At 63.8% G+C, this 17,432-nt stretch overlaps 9 protein-coding genes across 9 annotated transcripts; 3 read left to right on the top strand and 6 right to left on the bottom strand.

The window, feature by feature from the left end:
* Positions 1–50: 50 nt before the first annotated feature.
* Positions 51–1,726, bottom strand: EMIHUDRAFT_249578 (hypothetical protein; the record flags this gene model as incomplete). Its single annotated transcript, XM_005759760.1, has 3 exons — positions 51–230; positions 327–716; positions 1,013–1,726. Coding segments are annotated over 3 exons (1,284 nt in total), but the record flags the coding sequence as incomplete, so codon positions are not given.
* Positions 1,727–4,536: 2,810 nt separating this feature from the next.
* Positions 4,537–5,144, top strand: EMIHUDRAFT_249576 (hypothetical protein; the record flags this gene model as incomplete). Its single annotated transcript, XM_005759759.1, has 2 exons — positions 4,537–4,928; positions 5,003–5,144. 2 exons carry the CDS (start codon positions 4,537–4,539, stop codon positions 5,142–5,144), a joined length of 534 nt encoding a protein of 177 aa, XP_005759816.1.
* Positions 5,145–5,311: 167 nt separating this feature from the next.
* EMIHUDRAFT_249575 (hypothetical protein) lies at positions 5,312–6,559 on the bottom strand (the record flags this gene model as incomplete). The annotated part of the gene is made up of 2 exons (XM_005759758.1): positions 5,312–5,560; positions 5,663–6,559. 2 exons carry the CDS (start codon positions 6,557–6,559, stop codon positions 5,312–5,314), a joined length of 1,146 nt encoding a protein of 381 aa, XP_005759815.1.
* Positions 6,560–7,042: 483 nt separating this feature from the next.
* On the top strand, positions 7,043–7,483 carry EMIHUDRAFT_249574 (hypothetical protein; the record flags this gene model as incomplete). The annotated part of the gene is made up of 2 exons (XM_005759757.1): positions 7,043–7,102; positions 7,220–7,483. 2 exons carry the CDS (start codon positions 7,043–7,045, stop codon positions 7,481–7,483), a joined length of 324 nt encoding a protein of 107 aa, XP_005759814.1.
* Positions 7,484–7,604: 121 nt separating this feature from the next.
* EMIHUDRAFT_372159 (hypothetical protein) lies at positions 7,605–8,200 on the top strand. Its single transcript, XM_005759756.1, has one exon. It carries the CDS (start codon positions 7,685–7,687, stop codon positions 7,943–7,945), a length of 261 nt encoding a protein of 86 aa, XP_005759813.1. The 5' UTR covers positions 7,605–7,684; the 3' UTR covers positions 7,946–8,200.
* Positions 8,195–10,489, bottom strand: EMIHUDRAFT_446436 (hypothetical protein). Its single transcript, XM_005759755.1, has 5 exons — positions 10,043–10,489; positions 9,852–9,913; positions 9,707–9,778; positions 9,234–9,311; positions 8,195–8,589 (listed from the first exon to the last, which is right to left on the bottom strand). Exons 1-5 carry the CDS (start codon positions 10,439–10,441, stop codon positions 8,523–8,525), a joined length of 678 nt encoding a protein of 225 aa, XP_005759812.1. The 5' UTR covers positions 10,442–10,489; the 3' UTR covers positions 8,195–8,522.
* A 706-nt stretch (positions 10,490–11,195) lies between these two features.
* EMIHUDRAFT_249572 (hypothetical protein) lies at positions 11,196–12,061 on the bottom strand (the record flags this gene model as incomplete). The annotated part of the gene is made up of 3 exons (XM_005759754.1): positions 11,196–11,213; positions 11,279–11,407; positions 11,489–12,061. The coding sequence occupies 3 exons, from the start codon at positions 12,059–12,061 to the stop codon at positions 11,196–11,198; spliced, it is 720 nt and encodes a 239-aa protein (XP_005759811.1).
* Positions 12,062–13,097: 1,036 nt separating this feature from the next.
* On the bottom strand, positions 13,098–14,674 carry EMIHUDRAFT_249570 (hypothetical protein; the record flags this gene model as incomplete). The annotated part of the gene is made up of 7 exons (XM_005759753.1): positions 13,098–13,186; positions 13,262–13,401; positions 13,482–13,616; positions 13,679–13,771; positions 13,837–13,962; positions 14,033–14,194; positions 14,349–14,674. The coding sequence occupies 7 exons, from the start codon at positions 14,672–14,674 to the stop codon at positions 13,098–13,100; spliced, it is 1,071 nt and encodes a 356-aa protein (XP_005759810.1).
* A 1,108-nt stretch (positions 14,675–15,782) lies between these two features.
* On the bottom strand, positions 15,783–17,345 carry EMIHUDRAFT_249569 (hypothetical protein; the record flags this gene model as incomplete). The annotated part of the gene is made up of 5 exons (XM_005759752.1): positions 15,783–15,920; positions 15,976–16,025; positions 16,128–16,320; positions 16,538–16,603; positions 17,292–17,345. 5 exons carry the CDS (start codon positions 17,343–17,345, stop codon positions 15,783–15,785), a joined length of 501 nt encoding a protein of 166 aa, XP_005759809.1.
* Between the last annotated feature and the right edge of the window lie 87 nt (positions 17,346–17,432).

The raw sequence follows: 17,432 nt of genomic DNA, 5'->3' as shown, positions 1-17,432 counted from the left end.
AGCCGCGTGCCCGCGGGCTGGTACACGATGCGGAGGAGGACCTGCAGGACCTGCTGCTGCACGCGGCGCGACCGCACGTCGACGGCACCAACGATGATGTTGACGGCGCCCTTCTCCTCGAGCAGCCTGGTGAGGGCGACGCGGCGGCAAGCGAGCAGCGCGACGCAAGCTATGCAGCGGCCCTGCACGCGCAAGTCGTCTGGCGTTGTGTCGTCGGCCGTCGTGGTCGCCTAGCCACCGCAACGAGCGGTCATGGAACCCGTTCGAATGAGCGGTCGGCCGCCGTGTCTCGGCCGGCTCGCCTTTTGCAGCGAGTGCGAGAGCACGTCGAGGAGGCCCTGCAGCCCGTCGAGCTCGAGGAAGCTGTGCAGCCACTCGTCCGAGTCGGTGGGCAGTCGCACGAGGGTCCGCTCGAGGCCGGACAGGTCCTCCCACGTCGGCTCCGCCGTGAGCAGCCTGACGTAGTAGAGCGCGTTGGCGAGCGGCGTGCCAGCCTCGTCGGCCAGTGCCATGCCCGACACGGCGTCGAGCTCCGCCGGCGTGGGAGGCAGCGACGGGACGAGCCAGTCGTCCCCGCGGCAGCCCGGACCGGCGCCGCCGCTGCCGTAGCTGGCGTTGCGGCGGTGGCCGGACCGCGGAGACGCGGACCCGCTCACCCGCCTGCTGCCGGGCCCGCTCGCGCCTCTGCTCGTCTCGCCTCGCTCCGCCAGGCTCGCCTGAGAGTCGAAAGAGCCGCGGCGCGACGGACCCGCCTCGCCTCCGCCGCCCTCGCCGCCGCCCTCGCCGCCGCCCTCGCCGCCGCCTCGCAATCGCTCGCTCCCTGCGGCGATCGTGGCGGCGGCGCTCGCCCTCTCCGACGGCGGGAAAAGCGCGAGCACAAACTGCTCGACGGGCCGCGGCTGGGGGAGGGGCAACCCTCCGAAGCGGGCGGCGGCGATGTGCAGCGCGATTGCAAGCTCGTCCGCCCGGAGGCGGCCTATCATAATCATCCGTCTCTTGAGCAGCGATTCACAGCTCTCGGCGAGCTGTCCGCGGAAATGGCGCCGTCCCCGTCGCCGTCGCAGATGGACCAGATGTAGTCGACCTCGTCGCGCGGCAGCTGAGTGTTGGCGAGGACGGGCTCCGCTTGCGCGCGGCCAATCGTATCGCTCTGGATCGCGGCGGCGAGGGAGCTGAAGAAGAGGCGGTACGTCCGCAGCTCCTCGGGCTTGATCGGAGGGATCCCACGCGCCGCCGGCCCCTCCTCCGCCATGGCTGGCATCATCGTGGAGGCTGCCGCGCTCCGCTGCATCGCCAGCGGAGGAGGCCCGACGCCGCTGCTCGTGGCGCGGCGGGGAGGCCGGACGACGGCCGCCGCTGGCGGCTTGTTGTTGTTGTCAGACTCGGGGCGCACTCCCGGCGAGCAGCGGCCGCTCAGGTCTCCCTGAGCGTTGATCGGGAGCTCGATCTTATTTGGACCTAGCACGGCCTTATCCCTCGCCACGCGCCGGAGCTGGTTGCCGCCCGGAGTGATGTAGTTCCGCTTGAACTCGAGCTCGACCAGGGAGTGGATCCGAAGGTGCTCACTGCTCGAGTCCCGGTCTCGCAGCGTGAAGCCCGTTCGCTGCAGCTCCGCCTCGGAGCTGAGAGCGACAAACTCCTCCGTGAGTAGGTGCGCCGCGGTGACCGAGAATGCCCTCCTGTGCTCCGCGTCGCGACGGCCGGCCGGTGAGGAGAAGGAGGACATCGGCTCATATATCGAGGGCACCTCCTAGGTCGTCGTGTGTACTTCCGTGGACGGGCAACAGGCATACACAGGGACGACACAGCGCAGAAAAAAATTGCACTCAGGGGGATTTTACGGATATACATTTAGCCTCCCATCCCTCCCTTGGGTTGTCCTTCTTTCTTTTTTCTTTTACATTTAGCCCGATCTCTCGTCGCAGCCTGTGCCGATTCTCGCCAACCTTCATGCCTCGCGGTCGTCCCACTCTCTCTCGTCTCTAGGGTTTGTTGTTAGCAGATCAAGACTCGTCGTTCTCTCTCCTGCCCCGTCGCCCTCTTCTCATCGCTCTCCTCTGCCTCGTTCTGCGACGGCGCCCGACAGAGAAGAAGGGAGGGATGCCAACGACGATGATTTGTTTTGTGTCATGTAACTTAGCCACACCGTCTCTGGGTTCTCGCCTGGGGTGTCGACGGGCCCCCGGGGGCGACGGGGGTGCTCTCGCGGGGGGTCCCCCCAGTCAAGGGGGTCTGGGGCGCAGCCCCAGGTAGCCCGCCGCAGGCGCCGATTTTTTGGGGCTTTTTTGACTGATTTTCATGAGGTGTTGCTACTATTTTGGGACCAGTTGAAGCCTAAAAATGGCTACAAATACAGTCACAGCAGCTGCTCGTCATGAGCTGCTACTGTGTGGCAGAGCCCAGAGAGAGGGCTTTCAGGAGCACTATTCAGTTTGATCCAGCTCAACGTTGCGGAGTAGTAACACTGTTCCGTTACCGTGAGCGGCCGGCGGCCGGCGGCGGCCGGTGCGGCACGCGGAGCACTCCGTGAGCGGTGACGGGTGCGGACGAGCGAATGAGAGGTCCCTTTCAGTGAGAGATAGGCAGTCCTAGTCCCTAACAACACATCTTCCACAGATAGCGACCTCTCATTCGCTCGTCCGCGCCCGTCACTGCTAGTCGGGGCACTCCCGGCGTACGGCCCAGTCCCGGTCGTCACTCCGGTTGCTCGTGTTCACACCGTCAGAACTCAGCTCCGCTAAGGATCCAGCGTCTGAGACTTGGGCATCTTACACAACTTTTGTAGTAGAGCACAATGGCACCCTTGCATCAAGTGCATCACTTCATTAATACCGTATATACCGACCCCCGTTTTCGGCCGCCGCGGCCGGAGAGCACCCCCGTCGCCCCCGGGGGCCCGTCGACACCCCAGGGGTTCTCGTCACGCGCGCGCCTTGGTGTTGGTTCGCCGGGGCGGCGCTGCCTCCTATTATTGCCGCCCGGCTGCTCTCCGTGCGCGAGCGACGCGACTTAGTGGGAGGCGCCTTCATTCATCCGGTCTCCCATCGCAGTAAATGCTTGACCTGGACTGGCAAGCACGCACCATTGCTGTGTGTTCGCCGACCGGCCTCTCGGACCGCTTTCGCCTCCTCCTCCCGGCCCTCTACGCTGCAACTGAGCGTAATCTTAGCGTGGTGTGCCTTTGGCCCTTGAACAATGAGGTTGGCTTCCTTCCGCTGGACCGCCTCTTTCAGATTCGCAAGCGCCACGGCGCGACCAGCCTCACAATGGTGTACACGGGCTTGCCCAACCGCACCTGCAACTACGGGAACACTGCGTTTGATGTGCTCGAGCGGAGCAAAGTCTCGCCTCCGGCGGAGAGAACCTTCTCGTTGGGGCTTGGCGCCACCCTTCGTCAATGGTTCAAACCGCAGCCCAGGCTATCGAGCGAAATCAGCCGGCAGCTCGGCGCCCTCTCGCCGGTCGCCAATCGGAGTGCTGTGCACGTGCGTGGGCGTGAGCACCCGCGGTGGCGTGAGTCTGCACCCATGGTCAATGAGTCGCTTCTGCTCGCCCTCCAGAGCTTTGGCCGTGAACCTCTGCTCCTAGCGCCTGGGAGGGTATCACAGGATTTGCGCAGCTATGTTCGTGTGGCCATAAACACATCCTCCCGGACGACGCGTGAGCACTACCGGGGGGACTACCGGTCCGACGTGATAAACGGCGAATGGCACGCGCTCGAAACCTTTGTAGTCGAGATGTTCGTTGCTGCTTTTGCCGCGGAGCTGCGCGGATCGATAAACTCAGGGGTACCACAGATGATCCGCACTGTGGCGGCCTCACTGGGGCGCACTCTCCCCTTCTCTACGCTGGCTTGCAAGTAGATGCGCCACACGCCACGGGGTGGCGCCACAGCCCACCCACGGATCGGCCGGGGACCAAGAGACTCATTCATCCTCACACACTCCTCCCCTGCCGACGTGCGCCGGTGTGTCCTACCCCACCACAGGTGCCAAACGAGTACTGCTCTCCTAGTTACGGTGGCGCGTGGCGACTGAAGAGGCGAGGGCCTGTCGCTTGAATTGGAGCCGTTCGGGAGGACGCTAGGAGGACGCGCCTCTTCGCGTTCATTATGAAAGCGATTAACTGAATGAAAACTTTGACCGCGCCCCCAAATACTACCCTGGTGAGGGAGGCGCGAACTGACGCGCGCTTACTCCAGCAGCAGCAATCGCAGTATTTATGCGTCGCGCGCTTACTTCTGGCGACTGGGTTCGACGGTCTCATGCGTCTGTCGCGGAAGCCTCGTCACGTTCAAACTCTCGCGCCACGTCGACGTCGCCTTCTCGCCCTGCATCCCCACCAATAGATCGACCAGAGCAGCGGCGAGGGGAGCTCGCTCGTCTGCTGAGCTTGCTCCCCCCTCATGCGTTTGTGACATCTGAGGTTTGGGAAGAGGAGGAGATCGCGGCAGCTCAAGAGAGGGACGATCAGGACGAGGCGTTTGTGGAGGAACGGGATGGCTCAGCTGGCTATGAGCTTGCTCTCCTTAGCTCGATGGCTATGAGCGGCGCCGCAGTGTACGACGGGGGGCCGTACGAGCCTTATGAGCCGTACGAGCCTTATGAGCCGTACGAGCCGGACGAAGAGCAAGTGGCGAGCAATGATGTGATGGCAGGAGATGAGCCGCCGTGGCTGAGCGACGCTAGGAGGCAGCTACTCCGACTAGCGCCGGCATCTACTTCGACTAGCGCCGGCATCAAGCGGAGGCGAACCAACTCCGCCTCGCTCTTGCAGGCGGAAGAGGATGAGCAGCGCGGCTCTGCTGTCAGCGCCCTCGCGGGCGGGGTGGTCACAATGAGGGACGACGCACTGGAACCGTGCCCGCTCAAGCCACAGCGGCGTCTGACCATGATCGTTGCTCGCCTGCTGTTGCTCGTGCTCGTAATGTTGGTCTTTCCCGTGTCCCTCCTGAATGTGATCTCCGCCGGCGCTGCCGCCGAGCCGCCCCGTGGCCGTCAAGGCGGCTGGCGACGAGGGTTGCGAGTGCTTACGCCGCTGAGCCGCCTGAGGCTGCCGTAGATGGCGAGAGGTGGGCATGCTGGCGAATGGAGGAAAAGACAGCCATGTTCTCTGCCGTGTGTTCTCCTCTTTTTGTCTTGTAACCGGTACGCACACAGGAAAACAAGAAAAAATGCTGGTGCTCACAGAGCTCACAGAGCTCACAGCGCGCGGCGCTACACAGGCACAGTATCTCTCTCGGAGCATGCGTGACCCCGAGTTGATTGATATAAAGCCCGCCAAGTGGAGACCACGCTGGAGGAGCGCAACCTCACGATTTTGTCTCGTCGGATCGTGTCTCTTTGGCTCTGAAAAGGGGCGATCGTGGGGAAGTTGGCTCCTCGTTACCGTCTGTGGGTGCGGGCGGCTCGTCGTAGTCGTCCCGGGGCGGGGAGAGGATGGCCCATGCGATTGGTACGATGAGCAGAAGGGAGAGCAGCAGCAAAGACCACCCAATCTGCGCGCCCATCTCCACCGCGAGCGCCAGCCGCCGATGCACGGTCGCGACCCGCGCGACGGCCTGCGTCGGCACCGCGTGGCGCACTGGCAGCGGTGCCGGCTGGGAGGGTAGGGAACGGCGAGGAGAGGCCGCGCTTGCACGTCGACTCCTTCTTTCGTTGACCGATCCGTTCGTGCGGCCGAGGCTGCTGATGCGCGCCCGTAGGCCGGCGGCGCCGCTGGACAAGGACAGCCTCCGGCTCGCCTGGCCGCCAGCTGCCGGATTATAGGGGCACAAGCTGCGGTGCCTGGTGGGAAGGCCACCATTAGCTGGTGCGTGGCATGAAGGTAGGCGCACGCCCAGCTCACGCAGCAGGGCTGTCGCTATGCCAGTCGGGTTAGCTTTGTAGCCAAAGCGCCGCTGAAACTTATCCCACGCGTCGTTTCCCACGGGGCCTGCTCTCTTCCTGCCAACCGCCGCCGCCTGATTGCGTGACCCAAGGTAGGGTATCGTGATTCCCCTTCGATATGCTTGATGGAATTCTGCAGAAGCGAGCTCGTGCCGGGTCGGACGGGCAAAGACCGGATCCGAGGTGGCCACGATGAGGCTGCCGAGGGAGAGTGCGGCCAGAGCCTCGTTTCCCATCAGCGTGGGGTTCGAGTGCGGGTATATAAGGACAAACGGAATCTGATGCTCAACGAACGCGCGGCTCTTTCGCAGCTCATACGCAAAAGCCATCATCCGCCGCACGTGGGAGCTTGGGTCGCCCTCAGCCAGTGAGAGGACGTGTGAGGCAAAGGGCAGCGCCGCCAGCACGTGCACCTGCGCGCTGGCGGGGTCGAGCGTTCGCAGCGGGTGCGCAGACAGCGCGGGCAGCAAATTCAGCTCAACTGTGGTGCCCACGTGCAGTGCGTCATCTGCCGACTGGCCGCGTTCACGGAGGCCCTCGGCCACATTCGCAAAGTCAAAGCCGCCGTGCTCTTGGAGGTAAAAGGCGGGCCCGGTTGGGTGGTGGGCATTGCCAGTCACCTCGCCGCTGCTGGGAAACTGTGCTCCAGCGGCATCGTGCGGGTTGAGCATGGCGCGAGAGTCATACACGCAAAGACTTGTCTCGGGCGGATGGATCGCGTACCGACTCGCATTCGACTCGCTCGCCTAAGTTCTGGGCAAGTGGCTTCTGGCGCGGCTCTCTCTCTCTCTGGAAGACGCACATGTAGCACACAGATGACGCGGTGGTGAGAGAGGCGGCGTGTGCCGTCCTCCCATCCCTCGCGCGGTCTGTTTTCTTTCTTTCGTGCGAGGAGAGGAAGAGCGGGGAGAGTTGCGATCTCTCGCGCTCATCTCTTTTTTCTTGATATGCTTCACAACACAAACAACTCTGCTTCCTTCAAGCCCGACAACTGCGATAAATAAATAAACAAAGTGCAATGGAAAATCCAAAATCCAAATCGCAAACATAGAAACCCAAACACACACAGCCACGTGGCATAGGAGAGCAGGAGGTGAAAGGAGGTCAGCACAAGTCCAAGGACGCACGAGCGAGAAGCAGAGCAGAGCAGACAGATGACGATCACCACCCAGCGCAGGACCGCCAACTCTCCGGCGCAGGCCGCGAAGAACCGAGTCCGGGGGCCGACGGTCGCGGCGCGCCGGCGCGGCGCAGTGGACGCAGCCCGGTTCGCAGCTTCGCGAGCTACGGGGGCGGCCACGGCACGGCCCGGTGTCCGCCCCCGCAATGAGGCCAAGCGGTGGGCATCCGGCAAAAGCCGCAAGACGGGATTCGCGAAGGCGCGGGCCACCTTCCGCGGCGGAGGCCGCGGTAGCGCGGCGGCTGCGGAGAGGCACGACAGCATGATGACAAAAGCACGCTGGCGGGGCACCGAGGCAATCGCAAGGGAGACCCCAGCGGGCTCTTTGTCGGTCGCATCGATGCCGCAACGCAAGGACTACACAAACGACGCCGAGCACCACGGCAAGTTCCAGGTGTGGCTCCAGGCAGAATAAATAAAACGGACATCCCAAGCTAGGGCTGGGTTGAGGACAAAACGACTGGCAGATGAGAAAGAAGAAAAGGGCGAAGCGTTACTTCAAAGCTCAAGGTGCAAGGCAGGACGGCGTGTGACCTTGCACAAGTGTGTAGAACCTGTGAGACGCGCTCAACGTGGTCATATGGTCGACAGAATCGTTGACCGGCTGGCGGACGTGATGATGGGCGTGGAGTCGAGCCCGGCAGCCCCAGCGGAGCGGAGCGCGTTGAGGGCATCAGCGATGGAGCTGGACGACCTGGAGTCGGGCCTGCGGTCGGCTTCATCCGGAGAATCTCTGGGAGAGTCCGAGCCCGCAGAGGACTCGACAGAGTCCGAGCTGTCCGAGCGCGCGGAGAGCTCTCCAGGCCCCTCGCGGAGTTCGCGCCTCCGTCGTCTCAGCAGCAAGATCCGCTCCCTCTCGTCGCCGCGGCTGTGGTGAGCCGCGCCCTTATTCTGTCTGAGTGAAGCCCCTGGCTGCCACACCTGCTGGGCCGCGCTCGCCTATCTGCGTAGCAGTGCAGTGTGTGTCCCATCGAGGGTCCACGTGTGTCTGCCCCGCTATTATCCACTCTCTCCCTCTCCCCATCCGTTTTCGCATGCGTGTGTCTCTCTCCTACGGGTTTCGAGTCTTCAGAATCGGTGTGCCAAGTACCAGAGTCGCAAACTACAGACGCGCGCTGACCGGGGCTCGAGTAAATAAATGGCACCGAATCCGAAAGCTCGCTGCCCGCGCACCGACTCGTACTGTCGTACATCTGGTGAACGTATACACACACCGCAGCACCGCGCACGCGCGCGGCACGGCCCGCCCGTGCATCCCCCTCCGCCGGTACAACGCTCACTCTGAGGGTGGCTCCGCCGCTCCAGTAGCGCAAGTCGCATTGACCAATGCTGCGCGAAACCCGCCGTCCGGCAGCAGGCGCCCAAACAAGGCTGCGCGGTCGTTTCGGCGTCAATACCTTTCGGCGTCAATACCTTTCGGCGTCAATACCTTTCGGCGTCAATACCTTTCGGCGTCAATACCGCAGCGCGCGCGTCCCCGGCTGCTCGCGCGCAAAGACGCGGGTGACGCGCGTGCCCGCCTGGTGGGTGGAGGGCCGAGGGGTGGCAAAGAGCGCTGGGCCGGAGGGGGGGGGGGGCAGCACGCAGCGGCGCGGCTGGCCCCAGCAGGCAAGGGGGGGGGGGGGGGAAGAAAGCCGTTTTCCCCCGCCTGGCCGGTCCGTGGTGGGGGCCAAAGGACCCGGCCCTCCCCGTGGGGTTCAACTCTCGGGGGCCTCCCGGGGTCCTCTCGGCTGCGTCTGGGCTGCGCCTCCCCCAATCATAAAGGGGCCCCCCCAAGGGGGGCTTGCCCTCCAACGCCCCCTTCCAGAAAAACACTCCCCCCCGGTAGGCGACCTGCCCCAAAAAAGGGCCTCGGAAGGAGGGAAGGAGGCAGGGAGGGAGGTGGCCGGGCCCGGTCAAAGCCGAACCCCGCCCCCGGGAGCCTCCCCCAGGGGCACCGCTCCAAGGGCGGTACTCGCCTCCGAGACTCGGGTCCCCGGGGGGGGGGGGGGGGGGGATGTGTAGGACTCGAGAGGCTGCTGCAAGGTGCCAGGGCTGTGGTGTGCTGCAAGGTGCCCCGGTCGCAGCGCGGCGAGGAAGTGTCTGCGAAGTGTCTGCGATGTGTCTTCTGAAGTGTCCGTTAGGTGTCTGCGAGGTGTCTGCGAGGTGCCCGGGGGGTGGTGGACACCAGCTCGGCCCCCTCCCAGCGGGCGCAGTAGCGAAGCGAGCGTCCGAACGGATCTGTGCCGTACTCGCGCTCGCGCCTGAGATATGGGGAGATATGGGGGAGATATGGGGAGATATGGGGTCTGTGCCGTACTCGCGCTCGCGCCTGAGATATGGGGAGATATGGGGGAGATATGGGGAGATATGGGGTCTGTGCCGTACTCGCGCTCGCGCCTGAGATATGGGGAGATATGGGGGAGATATGGGGAGATATGGGGTCTGTGCCGTACTCGCGCTCGCGCCTGCAGATCGGGGTCTCGGAGGAGTCATCCGGAGGGGGCGCAGCGCCTCCGAGGTGCGCAGCTCAGGGACCGCAGGCCCGCCGAGGCGGGTCGTGCAGAGCGTCGAGGCGGTGTTGGCGGTATGGGCGGTGTTGGCGCGTGGGCGTTGGACAACCTCTCTGCTGCCTCTCTGCAGCCTCTCTGTGGCACACCCGTCCAGCTCGAGCTCGATGGACTGGACGAAGGGGAAGTTCATCTCGATGAGCAGGTGGAGGTTGCTTTGCCTGTGCGGCGGTCCAGAGCCCGGCTCAGAGAGAGCTCCTCTCCTCGAGGCAGCCTGCGCAGCTGGAGGCAAGCCGCGAGATGACGTTTCGCATCTTGCCGACGCCAAACTCTTGCGCCTTGGCCTCCTGCCGCACCTGCACACGCGGCAGGCGCCGCCGTCCGTCACAGGAGCTCGGGGCGCCCGCAGTGCAAACGAAGGGAACGCCCCAGACAGGCCGGCGCCAGGCAGAGAAACGGCGGCGGGCTTATCTAGAGGACCCAACCAGGAAGTGGGCGCCCATCGAGACCATGTACGCGTGCATGTCGCCGCGGATCGACACATTGACCCAGGACCCCGTGAGGTCGACCGGCCTTGGCAGAGCCGTCGGCGGCGGCAGCGAGGGCGAGCGGCCCAGCAGCGGCGTTGCCGCGACGGTCTTCACGACGCGAGCACGCTTCCAGTTGTTGCCACCGCCGCTCTCGCTGCTGGCCTTGCGCGGAGCACGCGTGGGAAGCAGCGAAGAGATGAGCAGGAGGAGCGGCACGAGAGCGGCGCCAGCGACCGCCAACCCCTCCGGCTTCTCCCTGAGGTCAGGATGGACTTCGGGAAGCCAGAGGAGGGCGTGAGCGAGGCAGTCGCGCGCAGCGGAGAGGACGGACGCGATGAGGGAGGCGGTGTCCATCGTCAAGCGCCTGCCACGCCAGCCCTCTCTCTCTCGAGGTTCTCCAGGTGGATATCCTTTGGACAGCCAGCTTTGGACAGCCGGGGCCCTTGACCGCCGGGTGGCAGAGGAAGGAGAATTCTACGAATACAAGCCCCTCTCACAGCAGACTGGCACGAACTAGCACCACAAGAGGCACAGAGAAACGCGAGTGCGCTTTTCAGGAATGGCCGCTGTGTGCTGCACGCCCTGCGAGCGGGGCGGGGTGCGCACTGTCCCTCTGTGTTCGTGTGCGGTAACTTGCGGTTGTGAACAGGGTCGTTTGGTTATATCCGCATGTTACAATCGCGAGGACGCAATACATGGCACACATTGCGGAATTCGCACTCTACCCTCTCCGTGAAACTAAGAAGGGGATATGGGAGGAGGGTGGGATCAGAGAATCGAGGCCACTGGCCTCTGCTCCCGCCTGGGATCGCCCATTGCGACCCAGAGCTAAGAGAGACATCGCGAAAACCGCGCCAATAAGTTGCTGCCGATAAGTTCGCCCAACGGCGGCGCGGCGTGCAATAATTGCAAATAGGAAACCGCGCCAGACCGGCGGCGCCGAAGTGGAACGGCGCCTCGCACGGCGGACACCAGCAATATTAATAATTGACTTGAGCCGCCATGGTAGGACGCCGCCCTGAATGATGACGGCAAAGCAACCCGAATAATAAAAGCCATTGCTCCCTCAGTGTAAACGACTGTGAATACCGAACTCCCCCATTCACACCTAGTCACCGTGGCCCAACTGGGGTCAAGCCTGCAGTAACTTGCGGTTGTGAACAGGGTCGTTTGGTTATATCCGCATGTTACAATCGCGAGGACGCAATACATGGCACACATTGCGGAATTCGCACTCCCAAAGCTGAGGCAAAACCCAAACTGGAAAGCGAAGCCGACGAAGAGCGCGAGCACGAAGGCGGAAGAGATGTGCCTCGGTGACTCGGAAAAAGAAATACAAGCGGGGCGGTCAAGAATCCTGGCGCATGAAGGCTCGTCAGCATGAGCACCGCCTCCACGGACTCGGCGGAGCAGGGAATCGATCCGGGTCTCAAGCACGTACGTCTTGATGTACGTGTCCATGAAGTAGCCAACGTGCCGCCCCATGGAGCGCGTGGCGAGGTAGATGGCGGAGAAGGTGAGGAGCACACCTGCATAAGGGCCCATCGCCGCGTAGTCGCGGAACGGCTCGGCAATCGCCGCCGCCCCGTGGCGGAACAAGGGGTACCCTCCACTGAGGAGGAGGAGGACGCGGACAGGGGTGTAGTCACAGAGTGCGCGAACCTGATAGCCGACACAGTAGACGAAGACGGCCATCCTGAGGAAGAAGAGGAGCTCAGGTCCCCCGTCACCGCTTGTCACCAGCTCAATCAGGGTGGTACCCAGCAGGTAGAGGAGGACTGCCCCAGCCCCGGCACGGTAGACCCGGCTAGTGAGAAGGGCTGCAAGACCGTCATAAGCGAGGCCCACGGCGATCGACCAGAGGAATAACGTGAACTCGATCGTAGTGTAGGCCCAGCCCATCAGAGAATCGAGGCCACTGGCCTCTGCTCCCGCCTGGGATCGCCCATTGCGACCCAGAGCTAAGAGAGACATCGCGAAAACCGCGCCAATAAGTTGCTGCCGATAAGTTCGCCCAACGGCGGCGCGGCGTGCAATAATTGCAAATAGGAAACCGCGCCAGACCGGCGGCGCCGAAGTGGAACGGCGCCTCGCACGGCGGACACCAGCAATATTAATAATTGACTTGAGCCGCCATGGTAGGACGCCGCCCTGAATGATGACGGCAAAGCAACCCGAATAATAAAAGCCATTGCTCCCTCAGTGTAAACGACTGTGAATACCGAACTCCCCCATTCACACCTAGTCACCGTGGCCCAACTGGGGTCAAGCCTGCATCGCCCATCTCTCCCTGGAGAAGGGTGCGCTATTTATTTATTTACAGGAATGGCCGCTGTGCTGTCAGAGCACATCCGCTCCTCGGTCGCCGCGTGTGTCGAGCGGCGCGATGCCGCCGAGCTCGAGGCGTGCGAGGCAGCCTTCAACTCTGACGTGCAGCGCCTCGGCGACGCGCTTCGCGCCGCTGACGAACGGCGGAGCCTTCCCGAGGGCGAGGGCGCGTCGGCGCTGAGCGCCAGCAACGCGGCGCTCGCAGCGCAGCTGCAGGCGCAGGAGAGTCTACTGGTGGCGCATCGCGAGCGGCTGGAGCGCTGGCGCGCAGAGTGCGCTGACTGCAGCGCTGCGGCACTTCGATCAGTGCCGGGGACGGGGACACTTCATTCAAAGCCAGGGACAGAGGCGGCCGCGGCGGCGGCAGCAGCCGCGGCGCGCGCCGACAGTAGCCACGACGGCATGGAGGAGGACGACGAGGTGTGGGAGTAGACGTGTGTGGCAGCGATGCATAATACGTACCGTCGTCGGACCATTCGCGCCCTCGGTCTCTTTTTTTCCTGCCGCCAGCGCCGCGCCACCGACAGCGACACAAACTTACATTACGGCACACACACACACACACACACACACACACACACACACAGAGAGAGAGAGAGAGAGAGAGAGAGAGAGAGAGAGAGAGAGAGAGAGAAGGACACACACACACGACACACAAACACACACACCGCACACGTATGGCCTATCCCTCGCCCATGGCCATGCCCTCGCCCTGCCACTGGTCCTCAAACTCGCACACGTTGATCACGTCCTTGCGGTAGCACACCCGCCCTCGAGAGACGTTCGAAGCGGCAGAGTCAGCGCGGGGAGGGGATGCTGCGGCACTAGGGCCCGAGGCTGCCGCACGAGGCTCCATCATATTCCACTCGCCCGCCGCCTGCCGAGAGAGCGACCGCAGCTGGTCGAAGAGCTCTGCGCCAGCCTTTGCCCTCCAGCCGGCCCACCAGCGGACGGGCCAGATGTCGTGCAGCACAAAGATGTCGTGCCTGCTCTCGGTCAGTCTCACTTAACTCCGCGGATCGTGATCTGTCATACGCACATGGTGGGTGAAGAGCGACGTAACTACGATTCTGCTCCCTTCACGCGCCTCCAAGAGGGCACCGCGTCCGTCTTGTACGCGTTGTACGCCGCGGGCAGCTCGAACACGCGGCTCCAAAAGATGCGCCAGATGGACTGGTCACCCCCGTCGCCGACAATGTGCCTGGGAGGGATCGGGCCACCCTGAGTGACCCAGAGGAAGCCAAGGGCCCAGGGGCCCGCCACCTCTGCTCCGCCCTTTGGCGCATCAGCCGCAGCATACGGTTGCTCTCGGTGGCGCCCGGCTGCAGCACCATCACACCAGAGCTGAGCTCCCACCTGCTCACGGTTAGATGCGATGAAGAGGCGCTCTTCACACCTGTAATCCATTGGGACGAGCTCACTTGAGCCCGGCGCGCGATGTGCACTTCTCGCGGAGCTTGCGACGATACACAAAGCCAGGTGCGGGCGCGAAGGCCAAGTGGTCGATGTTCCGCAGCACGACACAGTCCACGTCGAGGACAATGACACTGTGGGTTCGGGTTCGGGCTGGTTGGTGCTGTCACGGCTGGTGGCCACTGCGATGCAAGGCCCACTTACCGGTCATAGCCCAACAGGCCCAGCGCCGCAAGCTTGCTGAAGCTACCAGAGTGCCAGGCGTTTGCCCAGCGGGGTAGCGCGGGCGAGCTCACGCCGCGAATTTTCACTCCGCGCGCCGCGAGCCTCGCCTCGAAGCGACGGTGCCGCTCTCCCGAGACCAGCCTTAGGGGGGTCAACAGAGGCTCGAGACAGTGAGACGCAGAGCTATACAGCCTCGACGTGGCCACGCGTTGGTAGGACACCGGGTGGCGGAGCTATCTGCACAGCACGAGTTCGTCGTGTGTAATCTTCGCCGTTTCCGCATCTAGTTACCAACAGTTGGATCGGCAGTGCCGTGTCCACAGCTCGCAGGCTGAGGACGAGGCGCATGATCAGAGTCATGTCTTTGAGGTAGGATGCGAGTGGCGCGCGCGTGAAGCTGTTGCGCGTCCTCTCCCGCTGGAAGCCGTACAGGATCGCAATCGTTGCATTGCCAGCGGCGCCGGCGGCACCAAAGACGGACCTCTTGCTTGCTGCTCGGCCGCAGGCTACGGTTGGGCGGCAGGCGGGAAGCGGGACCTTGGACGATGTATTGAGCCGCAACTCACTGCACAGGCACGAGGAGGGTTGGAACGGCGCGCAGCGCTCGAACGGATCGGGCATTTCTGCCACGTGGAATCGGACCGAACTCGCAACGGTCGGTGTCACCTCTCCGACGCGCTCGACTACTAGTCTGGACACCCGGACAAGAATTGTACAATTGTGATCTGTGATCTGTAAGGGTCCGCCCGCAGGCGCATTTTGTATACCGAGGCGGTGCCCGGTGCCGAGCGTTTACAATTGCGGTTACCAACTGCACTCCAAGCAAGTGCTCCAAGTGCTCTCTGACCAGGTGGCGTTTACTTTTGCGTGGGGCGGACATCATGCTGAAATTCTGGAAAAACCTGACCGGCCGCTGCGGTGCCCCTACCTACCTACCTACCTACCTACCTTACTTATGGGAAACTAAAAAAGAAATCACAGGATGGGTGAAGGTGGGGTACTATACCAACTAGAGTGATGGTTGGTGGTACTATCCTGCAACCACAGTCCTTCCTGTGACATGGCAGGCCACTCTCAAGCCCTACAAGCATCAGATCACCCATTTGGGGAGGGTTGACATCGTGATTTCCGGGGAAAATTTCTTTTTCTGCTGTGAAAATTCCAGCGTGAAGAGAGGGAAAAACCCGACGGGAGGGCCCAGACCCTACCTACCTACCCCGGCATGATGTCCGCCCCACGCAAAAATAATATACACCTGCTCTGACAGGCAACCCGTGCCAGGCAAGAATCTTTGTTCATGGCTGTCGGCACAAGCCTCTCTGATCTCTGTCACCCTGTTTCCCACGGTATTCGTAAAAATCATTGTGCGATGTGCGGCCGTGTGCGGTTGGAAGAGACAAAAGAGTGAGTGTGTTGCACATGTGCAGGGGGAAGACTGCAGACGTATATCTGGTTCTGCAGTGCGCCCCCTTGACCCTTGTTAGCCGTGTTTCCCGAGGCGCTGAAACTACACACAGGCTGGTGAACGAAAAGGCTCTTGAAGCGCTCCGTGCCGTTCGGAGAGTGTTTTTGGATTTTCATTAAACTCCAACTCCGCTCTCCCCGCCCCCCGCGGGGGGGCAGCGGCACATCAACCGCGCACGACAGACTCTCAGACCCTGACCCACGTACATGGGCATACACGCGCGCACATTTTTGGAGGACCACAGAGAGTGGAGACCCAAACCGTCTAGCTCTTCGCCGCCGCCTTCTTGCGGCCGGTGGCCGGCGGTGGCACCTGGAAGAAGGGGTTGATGACGCGCAAGCCGAGGTCGCTGCCGCCCGCGAGGATGTCGGACTGTATGGCCGCGCCGAGGGCGACAGCCTCCTACACGCCCCAGACCAGTCTCGGCTCAGGCTCGGATACGTGCCATGCCGCCGACCGCGCCGCGCCCTCGCTCCTCGGGCTGGAGGGACGGCTTGACCTTGAGGCCTGCGGCGGGGAGAAGGAACTGGCTGAGGGGGGCTGACAGCAAGCGAATCAGACAGCAGACGCGAGGTGGTCGGAGGAGTGTGTCCCGCTCTGTACCCGCACCTGTCATGCGGCGGAGAAAACGGCCGATGCACGGCATGCGCGTCGCGCCGCCCACGAGCACGATCCGGTCGATGGGCGCCGAAGCGGGGGCCGCGCCTGCGCCTGCGCCTGCGCCTGCCTCGGCCCCTTCCTCGTCGCGGCGGCCGGCGCGCTGCCAGCGCCACGAGACGAGGCGCTGCCAGCGGCGGGTGCGCTGCGGCGCGAGCGAGGGGTCGCCTTGTCGGCAGCCCGTCGGCGGTAAGGCAGCGGGCAGCGGGTGCGCCAGATTCGCTCGCAGCGCGCGCGGGGAGAGAATGGCCGGGGCCGTTGCGAGGGTGCCGTGCCGCCGCAACATCTCGGCTGCATCTCGGCTGCGTCTCGGCTACAGCTCGGCCCTTGGCGAGGGTGCCCAAATCGGTCGAGAGGGTCACCCCGGCGGTCGACGCCACGTCGAGGATCGCGGGAACCAGCCGCAGCAGCAGCGGCCGGCAGATGGCCTAGAGCCGGCGTGTCGCGGACGCGTCGCGGAACCTGCCATCGCTTTGCCGCGGGCGGGCGGTAGCGCGTCGCCTCGAACTTGCGGCGCGAGAGAGTGACGTTGAGGCCGAGCGGGCCGTGCAGCCGAGGCACGCACACCTCGACCGACGTGGCGGCCGAGAGAGCAACCTTGGCCTCCTCCGCCGCGTCGAGCAGCCGCCGCCGCGCGAAGCCAGAGAGGCGGCCACGCCGCACCGCGCCGCCGTGCTCCGCGAGGAACTGCGCCGCCTGCGCCTCGGCGCAAGCTCGGCTCAGGCTCGGCGTAAGCTCGACAACATCTCGACAGCATGTCGGCTGCATCTCGACAGCATCTCGGCTGCATCTCGGCTGCATCTCGGCTGCATCTCGGCTGCATCTCGGCTGCATCTCGGCTGCATCTCGGCTGCATCTCGGCTGCATCGCCCGCCAGCCAGTCGGCGACCGCCTCGTCCCAGTCGTTGCCGCCGAGCCGCGGGTCGCCGGCCGTCGCAACCACGCGAACCAAGTCGACGATCCCGCCGCCGCCGTCGCCGCCGATGTCGACGATCGAGACGTCGAACGTGCCTCCTCCCAAGTCGAAGACCTGCAAGGAGGGAGGACGAGGGGGGGGGGGGGGGGGCAGGCGGTGGCCCACGGGATCATGCAACGGGGGGGGCTCCCCGGGGATACCGCGGCGGCTTCAATGTTTGTCCCCCAAGCGAACCGGGGGAGCCCCGGGGGCATTCTACGTTCAAACCCCATGAGCCCCTCCCGCGGCGGTGCAAACCCCCCCGAAGGGCCCCCCCCCTGGCTGCTGCCCCCGTCAAGGGC

The sequence above is a fragment of the Emiliania huxleyi genome, assembly GCF_000372725.1.
Source record: "Emiliania huxleyi CCMP1516 unplaced genomic scaffold EMIHUscaffold_796, whole genome shotgun sequence".
In the NCBI taxonomy this organism is placed as follows: Eukaryota; Haptophyta; order Isochrysidales; family Noelaerhabdaceae; genus Emiliania; species Emiliania huxleyi.
Note: the sequence above shows the minus strand (reverse complement) of the source record. Positions and strands in the feature narration are given on the sequence as shown.

Bases quoted from the DNA above. Each gene is read 5' to 3' on its own strand.
- EMIHUDRAFT_372159 (XM_005759756.1), top strand. From the start codon at position 7,685: ATGATGGGCGTGGAGTCGAGCCCGGCAGCCCCAGCGGAGCGGAGCGCG.
- EMIHUDRAFT_446436 (XM_005759755.1), bottom strand. From the start codon at position 10,441: ATGGACACCGCCTCCCTCATCGCGTCCGTCCTCTCCGCTGCGCGCGAC. The intron at 9,914-10,042 runs GTTGGGTCCTCT...CCGCGTGTGCAG, and splicing joins CGATGGGCGCCCACTTCCTG to GTGCGGCAGGAGGCCAAGGC. The intron at 9,779-9,851 runs GCTTGCCTCCAG...ACCGCCGCACAG, and splicing joins ATGCGAAACGTCATCTCGCG to GCAAAGCAACCTCCACCTGC.